This window comes from Coregonus lavaretus (assembly GCF_964263955.1).
Source record: "Coregonus lavaretus genome assembly, contig: HAP1_SCAFFOLD_3112, whole genome shotgun sequence".
NCBI lineage: Eukaryota > Metazoa > Chordata > Actinopteri > Salmoniformes > Salmonidae > Coregonus > Coregonus lavaretus.
Window position 1 is genome coordinate 52,501 of NW_028159985.1, and position 9,599 is coordinate 62,099.

Consider the following 9,599-nt stretch of genomic DNA (forward strand, 5'->3'; position numbering starts at 1 on the left):
ATTCAATATCCCAACAGACGTTAATATTATAATACTTGTTGTTGTTAACCCTGTGTGTTAACTAGGGATGGGCACGGTTATTCAATATCCCAACAGACGTTAATATTATAATACTTGTTGTTGTTGTTAACCCTGTGTGTTAACTAGGGATGGGCACGGTTATTCAATATCCCAACGGACGTTAATATTATAATACTTGTTGTTGTTGTTAACCCTGTGTGTTAACTAGGGATGGGCACGGTTATTCAATATCCCAACGGACGTTAATATTATAATACTTGTTGTTAACCCTGTGTGTTAACTAGGGATGGGCACGGTTATTCAATATCCCAACGGACGTTAATATTATAATACTTGTTGTTGTTAACCCTGTGTGTTAACTAGGGATGGGCACGGTTATTCAATATCCCAACGGACGTTAGTATTATAATACTTGTTGTTGTTGTTAACCCTGTGTGTTAACTAGGGATGGGCACGGTTATTCAATATCCCAACGGACGTTAATATTATAATACTTGTTGTTGTTGTTAACCCTGTGTGTTAACTAGGGATGGGCACGGTTATTCAATATCCCAACGGACGTTAATATTATAATACTTGTTGTTGTTGTTAACCCTGTGTGTTAACTAGGGATGGGCACGGTTATTCAATATCCCAACGGACGTTAATATTATAATACTTGTTGTTGTTGTTAACCCTGTGTGTTAACTAGGGATGGGCACGGTTATTCAATATCCCAACGGACGTTAATATTATAATATTTGTTGTTGTTGTTAACCCTGTGTGTTAACTAGGGTTGGGCACGGTTATTCAATATCCCAACGGACGTTAGTATTATAATACTTGTTGTTGTTGTTAACCCTGTGTGTTAACTAGGGATGGGCACGGTTATTCAATATCCCAACGGACGTTAATATTATAATACTTGTTGTTAACCCTGTGTGTTAACTAGGGATGGGCACGGTTATTCAATATCCCAACGGACGTTAATATTATAATACTTGTTGTTGTTAACCCTGTGTGTTAACTAGGGATGGCCACGGTTATTCAATATCCCAACGGACGTTAATATTATAATATTTGTTGTTGTTGTTAACCCTGTGTGTTAACTAGGGTTGGGCACGGTTATTCAATATCCCAACGGACGTTAGTATTATAATACTTGTTGTTGTTGTTAACCCTGTGTGTTAACTAGGGATGGCCACGGTTATTCAATATCCCAACGGACGTTAATATTATAATACTTGTTGTTGTTAACCCTGTGTGTTAACTAGGGATGGCCACGGTTATTCAATATCCCAACGGACGTTAATATTATAATACTTGTTGTTGTTGTTAACCCTGTGTGTTAACTAGGGATGGCCACGGTTATTCAATATCCCAACAGACGTTAATATTATAATACTTGTTGTTGTTGTTAACCCTGTGTGTTAACTAGGGATGGGCACGGTTATTCAATATCCCAACAGACGTTAATATTATAATACTTGTTGTTGTTAACCCTGTGTGTTAACTAGGGATGGGCACGGTTATTCAATATCCCAACGGACGTTAATATTATAATACTTGTTGTTGTTAACCCTGTGTGTTAACCTGGGATGGCCACGGTTATTCAATATCCCAACGGACGTTAATATTATAATACTTGTTGTTGTTGTTAACCCTGTGTGTTAACTAGGGATGGGCACGGTTATTCAATATCCCAACGGACGTTAATATTATAATACTTGTTGTTGTTGTTAACCCTGTGTGTTAACTAGGGATGGCCACGGTTATTCAATATCCCAACGGACGTTAATATTATAATACTTGTTGTTGTTGTTAACCCTGTGTGTTAACTAGGGATGGGCACGGTTATTCAATATCCCAACGGACGTTAATATTATAATACTTGTTGTTGTTGTTAACCCTGTGTGTTAACTAGGGATGGCCACGGTTATTCAATATCCCAACGGACGTTAATATTATAATACTTGTTGTTGTTGTTAACCCTGTGTGTTAACTAGGGATGGGCACGGTTATTCAATATCCCAACGGACGTTAATATTATAATACTTGTTGTTGTTGTTAACCCTGTGTGTTAACTAGGGATGGGCACGGTTATTCAATATCCCAACGGACGTTAATATTATAATACTTGTTGTTGTTGTTAACCCTGTGTGTTAACTAGGGATGGGCACGGTTATTCAATATCCCAACGGACGTTAATATTATAATACTTGTTGTTGTTGTTAACCCTGTGTGTTAACTAGGGATGGCCACGGTTATTCAATATCCCAACGGACGTTAATATTATAATACTTGTTGTTGTTGTTAACCCTGTGTGTTAACTAGGGATGGCCACGGTTATTCAATATCCCAACGGACGTTAATATTATAATACTTGTTGTTGTTAACCCTGTGTGTTAACTAGGGATGGCCACGGTTATTCAATATCCCAACGGACGTTAATATTATAATACTTGTTGTTGTTAACCCTGTGTGTTAACTAGGGATGGCCACGGTTATTCAATATCCCAACGGACGTTAATATTATAATACTTGTTGTTGTTGTTAACCCTGTGTGTTAACTAGGGATGGGCACGGTTATTCAATATCCCAACGGACGTTAATATTATAATACTTGTTGTGAGTATTCATTTTTGAGAACAAATTATAGGCCTATTTTAGTGATGAAAAGGCTTTTTATAAATTAAATAAAAATATAAATGTGACGTTCTTACATACAATGATATACCATGACATTTCAAATGTTTTATTGAATAAAAGGCTAAACTTTTGAATGTCGTTTTTAGTAAGGTGTTCCCGTAAAAAGGCCGGTAGCTTGAAGTTTGTGTTGGCCAATCAGCAGAACTACAGTCGGTAGCTTGTCCCCTCCCCCACTGCATCATCTCTCCCTCCTGTCCGCTCCACTGTGCTCCATCTCTCACTCCGTCCCCTCCACCACTGCAGCGTCTCTCCCTCCTGTCCGCTCCACTGTGCTCCATCTCTCACTCCGTCCCCTCCCCCACTGCAGCGTATCTCCCTCCTGTCCCCTCCACTGTGCTCCATCTCTCACTCCGTCCCCTCCACCACTGCAGCGTCTCTCCCTCCTGTCCGCTCCACTGTGCTCCATCTCTCACTCCGTCCCCTCCCCCACTGCAGCGTCTCTCCCTCCTGTCCCCTCCACTGTGCTCCATCTCTCACTCCGTCCCCTCCACCACTGCAGCGTCTCTCCCTCCTGTCCGCTCCACTGTGCTCCATCTCTCACTCCGTCCCCTCCCCCACTGCATCATCTCTCCCTCCTGTCCGCTCCACTGTGCTCCATCTCTCACTCCGTCCCCTCCACCACTGCAGCGTCTCTCCCTCCTGTCTGCTCCACTGTGCTCCATCTCTCACTCCGTCCCCTCCACCACTGCAGCGTCTCTCCCTCCTGTCCCCTCCACTGTGCTCCATCTCTCACTCCGTCCCCTCCACCACTGCAGCGTCTCTCCCTCCTGTCTGCTCCACTGTGCTCCATCTCTCCCTCCTGTCCCCTCCACTGTGCTCCATCTCTCCCTCCTGTGCTCCATCTCTCCCTCCTGTCTGCTCCACTGTGCTCCATCTCTCACTCCGTCCCCTCCACCACTGCAGCGTCTCTCCCTCCTGTCCCCTCCACTGTGCTCCATCTCTCCCTCCTGTCTGCTCCACTGTGCTCCATCTCTCCCTCCTGTCTGCTCCACTGTGCTCCATCTCTCACTCCGTCCCCTCCACCACGGCAGCGTCTCTCCCTCCTGTCTGCTCCACTGTGCTCCATCTCTCACTCCGTCCCCTCCACCACTGCAGCGTCTCTCCCTCCTGTCCCCTCCACTGTGCTCCATCTCTCACTCCGTCCCCTCCACCACTGCAGCGTCTCTCCCTCCTGTCCGCTCCACTGTGCTCCATCTCTCACTCCGTCCCCTCCACCACTGCAGCGTCTCTCCCTCCTGTCCCCTCCACTGTGCTCCATCTCTCACTCCGTCCCCTCCACCACTGCAGCGTCTCTCCCTCCTGTCCGCTCCACTGTGCTCCATCTCTCACTCCGTCCCCTCCACCACTGCAGCGTCTCTCCCTCCTGTCTGCTCCACTGTGCTCCATCTCTCCCTCCGTCCCCTCCACCACTGCAGCGTCTCTCCCTCCTGTCCCCTCCACTGTGCTCCATCTCTCCCTCCGTCCCCTCCACTGTGCTCCATCTCTCCCTCCTGTCTGCTCCACTGTGCTCCATCTCTCACTCCGTCCCCTCCACCACTGCAGCGTCTCTCCCTCCTGTCCCCTCCACTGTGCTCCATCTCTCACTCCGTCCCCTCCACCACTGCAGCGTCTCTCCCTCCTGTCCGCTCCACTGTGCTCCATCTCTCACTCCGTCCCCTCCCCCACTGCAGCGTCTCTCCCTCCTGTCCGCTCCACTGTGCTCCATCTCTCACTCCGTCCCCTCCACCACTGCAGCGTCTCTCCCTCCTGTCTGCTCCACTGTGCTCCATCTCTCCCTCCGTCCCCTCCACCACTGCAGCGTCTCTCCCTCCTGTCCCCTCCCCCACTGCAGCGTCTCTCCCTCCTGTCCCCTCCACTGTGCTCCATCTCTCCCTCCTGTCTGCTCCGCTGTGCTCCATCTCTCCCTCCGTCCCCTCCACTGTGCTCCATCTCTCCCTCCTGTCTGCTCCACTGTGCTCCATCTCTCCCTCCTGTCTGCTCCACTGTGCTCCATCTCTCCCTCCTGTCTGCTCCACTGTGCTCCATCTCTCCCTCCTGTCCGCTCCACTGTGCTCCATCTCTCACTCCGTCCCCTCCACCACTGCAGCGTCTCTCCCTCCTGTCTGCTCCACTGTGCTCCATCTCTCCCTCCTGTCCGCTCCACTGTGCTCCATCTCTCACTCCGTCCCCTCCACCACTGCAGCGTCTCTCCCTCCTGTCCGCTCCACTGTGCTCCATCTCTCACTCCGTCCCCTCCCCCACTGCAGTGTCTCTCCCTCCTGTCCGCTCCACTGTGCTCCATCTCTCACTCCGTCCCCTCCCCCACTGCAGCGTCTCTCCCTCCTGTCCGCTCCACTGTGCTCCATCTCTCACTCCGTCCCCTCCACCACTGCAGCGTCTCTCCCTCCTGTCCCCTCCACTGTGCTCCATCTCTCACTCCGTCCCCTCCACCACTGCAGCGTCTCTCCCTCCTGTCAGCTCCACCACTGCAGCGTCTTTCCCTCCTGTCCCCTCCACTGTGCTCCATCTCTCCCTCCGTCCCCTCCCCCACTGCAGCGTCTCTCCCTCCTGTCTGCTCCACTGTGCTCCATCTCTCCCTCCTGTCCCCTCCACTGTGCTCCATCTCTCCCTCCTGTCAGCTCCACCACTGCAGCGTCTCTCCCTCCTGTCCCCTCCACTGTGCTCCATCTCTCCCTCCTGTCTGCTCCACTGTGCTCCATCTCTCCCTCCTGTCCGCTCCACTGTGCTCCATCTCTCACTCCGTCCCCTCCACCACTGCAGCGTCTCTCCCTCCTGTCCCCTCCACTGTGCTCCATCTCTCACTCCGTCCCCTCCACCACTGCAGCGTCTCTCCCTCCTGTCAGCTCCACCACTGCAGCGTCTTTCCCTCCTGTCCCCTCCACTGTGCTCCATCTCTCCCTCCGTCCCCTCCCCCACTGCAGCGTCTCTCCCTCCTGTCTGCTCCACTGTGCTCCATCTCTCCCTCCTGTCCCCTCCACTGTGCTCCATCTCTCCCTCCTGTCAGCTCCACCACTGCAGCGTCTCTCCCTCCTGTCCCCTCCACTGTGCTCCATCTCTCACTCCGTCCCCTCCACCACGGCAGCGTCTCTCCCTCGCGCAGCAGTGCTCAGGTTAAAAAGGGTTAAAATAACACTGTATTTAGAGTATCCTTAAAAAAATGATGGTACTATTCCAATAGTGAAATGATTTCAAACGCCCATCCCTAGTGTTAACCCTGTCTCTGACTACGGGTCGTTAGGTCCTGGTAACCCTGTCTCTGACTACGGGTCGTTAGGTCCTGGTAACCCTGTCTCTGACTACGGGTCGTTAGGTCCTGGTAACCCTGTCTCTGACTACGGGTCGTTAGGTCCTGGTAACCCTGTCTCTGACTACGGGTCGTTAGGTCCTGGTAACCCTGTCTCTGTGTGTAGTCTGCAGAGGACCTGTTTGACTACGGGTCGTTAGGTCCTGGTAACCCTGTCTCTGTGTGTAGTCTGCAGAGGACCTGTTTGACTACGGGTCGTTGGGTCCTGGTAACCCTGTCTCTGTGTGTGCAGTCTGCAGAGGACCTGTTTGACTACGGGTCGTTGGGTCCTGGTAACCCTGTCTCTCTGTGTGCAGTCTGCAGAGGACCTGTTTGACTACGGGTCGTTGGGTCCGGTGGGTCCAGAGGTGGTGATGCAGGCAGCTGACCTCTTGATGGGAGACTTCAGGATGATCTCCTGTCAGGACATCAAATGGAGCCTCAACGCCATGAAGGGGCACTACGCAATCACACGCAAGGTATACACACTACCCAATCACACGCAAGGTACACACACTACGCAATCACACGCAAGGTACACACGCTACCCAATCACACGCAAGGTACACACGCTACCCAATCACACGCAAGGTACACACACTACGCAATCACACGCAAGGTATACACACGCTACCCAATCACACGCAAGGTACACACACTACGCAATCACACGCAAGGTATACACACGCTACCCAATCACACGCAAGGTACACACACTACCCAATCACACGCAAGGTACACACGCTACCCAATCACACGCAAGGTACACACGCTACCCAATCACACGCAAGGTACACACACTACCCAATCACACGCAAGGTACACACACTATGCAATCACACGCAAGGTACACACACTATGCAATCACACGCAAGGTACACACGCTACGCAATCACACGCAAGGTACACACGCTACGCAATCACACGCAAGGTACACACGCTACGCAATCACACGCAAGGTACACACGCTACGCAATCACACGCAAGGTACACACGCTACGCAATCACGCGCAAGGTACACACGCTACGCAATCACACGCAAGGTACACACGCTACGCAATCACACGCAAGGTACACACACTACGCGATCACACGCAAGGTACACACACTACGCAATCACACGCACGGTATACACGCTTCGCAATCACACGCAAGGTACACACACTACGCAATCACACGCACACGCAAGGTACACACGCTACCCAATCACACGCATGGTACACACGCTATGCAATCACACGCAAGGTACACACACTATGCAATCACACGCAAGGTACACACGCTAAGCAATCACACGCAAGGTACACACACTACCCAATCACACGCAAGGTACACACACTAAGCAATCACACGCAAGGTACACACACTATGCAATCACACGCAAGGTACACACGCTATGCAATCACACGCAAGGTACACACACTAAGCAATCACACGCAAGGTACACACGCTACGCAATCACACGCAAGGTACACACGCTATGCAATCACACGCAAGGTACACACGCTACGCAATCACACGCAAGGTACACACACTACGCAATCACACGCCAGGTACACACGCTACGCAATCACACGCAAGGTACACACGCTACGCAATCACACGCAAGGTACACACGCTACGCAATCACACGCAAGGTACACACGCTACGCAATCACACGCAAGGTACACACTACGCAATCACACGCAAGGTACACACGCTACGCAATCACACGCAAGGTACACACGCTACGCAATCACACGCAAGGTACACACGCTACGCAATCACACGCAAGGTACACACACTACGCAATCACACGCAAGGTACACACACTACCCAATCACACGCAAGGTACACACACTACGCAATCACACGCAAGGTATACACGCTACGCAATCACACGCAAGGTACACACACTACGCAATCACACGCAAGGTACACACGCTACGCAATCACACGCAAGGTACACACGCTACGCAATCACACGCAAGGTACACACGCTACGCAATCACACGCAAGGTACACACGCTACGCAATCACACGCAAGGTACACACGCTACGCAATCACACGCAAGGTACACACACTACGCAATCACACGCAAGGTACACACTACGCAATCACACGCAAGGTACACACGCTACGCAATCACACGCAAGGTACACACGCTACGCAATCACATGCAAGGTACACACACTACGCAATCACACGCAAGGTACACACACTACGCAATCACACGCCAGGTACACACGCTATGCAATCACACGCAAGGTACACACGCTATGCAATCACACGCAAGGTACACACGCTACGCAATCACACGCAAGGTATACACGCTACGCAAACATAGGCGTGACGTCATTATGTCCAGTTTGTATCGACACGACCGTTCAATGGTGACACCGTGGCAGGTAATTGTTGCATCTATTTTCTATGCAAACTTCTGTAAATGTCGACAAAATCGCTGGACAAACTAATGGAAACATAGCTGGTGTCTGCATCAGGATATTTTCAAGTACCAGCTAATGGAATGTCTGTGTGTCAGTGTCTCCCTGTGTTTATCAGGCATCACTCAGTGTCTCTGTGTGACTCAGGTTTCACTCAGTGTCTCTCTGTGTGAATCAGGCATCACTCAGTGTCTCTGTGTGAATCAGGCATCACTCAGTGTCTCTCTGTGTGAATCAGGCCTCACTCACTGTGAATCAGGCCTCACTCCGTGTGTATCAGGCCTCACTCCGTGTGAATCAGGCCTCACTCAGTGTCTCTGTGTGAATCAGGCCTCACTCAGTGTTTCTCAGTGTGTGAATCAGGCCTCACTCAGTGTTTCTCAGTGTGTGAATCAGGCCTCACTCAGTGTTTCTCAGTGTGTGAATCAGGCCTCACTCAGTGTTTCTCAGTGTGTGAATCAGGCCTCACTCTGTGTGAATCAGGCCTCACTCTGTGTGAATCAGGCCTCACTCTGTGTGAATCAGGCCTCACTCTGTGTGAATCAGGCCTCACTCAGTGTGAATCAGGCCTCACTCAGTGTGAATCAGGCCTCACTCAGTGTGAATCAGGCCTCACTCAGTGTGAATCAGGCCTCACTCAGTGTGAATCAGGCCTCACTCAGTCTCTCAGTGTGAATCAGGCCTCACTCAGTGTCTCTCTGCGTTTCAGGCCTCACTCAGTGTCTCTCTGTTTCAGGCCTTATGTGAAGCGGTGAAGCAGCTGCAAGACTCTGAGTCGTTAGAGAAGAGAAAACGCAGGAGACACACTGGAGAACGCTGCTACATAGACTTCAAGTTCCAGCACGGTGAGTATACACTACACACTGCACACTACACACTGCACACTGCACACTACACACTATACACTACACACTACACACTACACACTATACACTATACACTACACACTACACACTACACACTGCACACTGCAGAACGCTGCTACATAGACTTCAAGTTCCAACACGGTGAGTATACACTACACACTACACACTACACACTGCACACTACACCCTGCACACTACACACTACACACTGCACACTACACACTACACACTGCACACTACACACTACACACTACACCCTACACACTGGAGAACGCTGCTACATAGACTTCAAGTTCCAACACGGTGAGTATACACT

General features: G+C 50.5%; 1 protein-coding gene across 1 annotated transcript in view; it reads left to right on the forward strand.

Moving 5' to 3' along the window:
- LOC311122288 (uncharacterized protein) overlaps positions 1-9,262 on the forward strand; it is a gene marked incomplete at its 3' end in the record, with an annotated part of 20,309 nt that extends 11,047 nt beyond the window's left edge. The window contains exons 9-10 of the mRNA XM_084196673.1: positions 6,310-6,471; positions 9,154-9,262. Of these exons, the coding sequence (XP_084052799.1) occupies positions 6,310-6,471; positions 9,154-9,262 (271 nt within the window). The remainder of the gene's footprint in view (positions 1-6,309; positions 6,472-9,153) is intronic.
- Between the last annotated feature and the right edge of the window lie 337 nt (positions 9,263-9,599).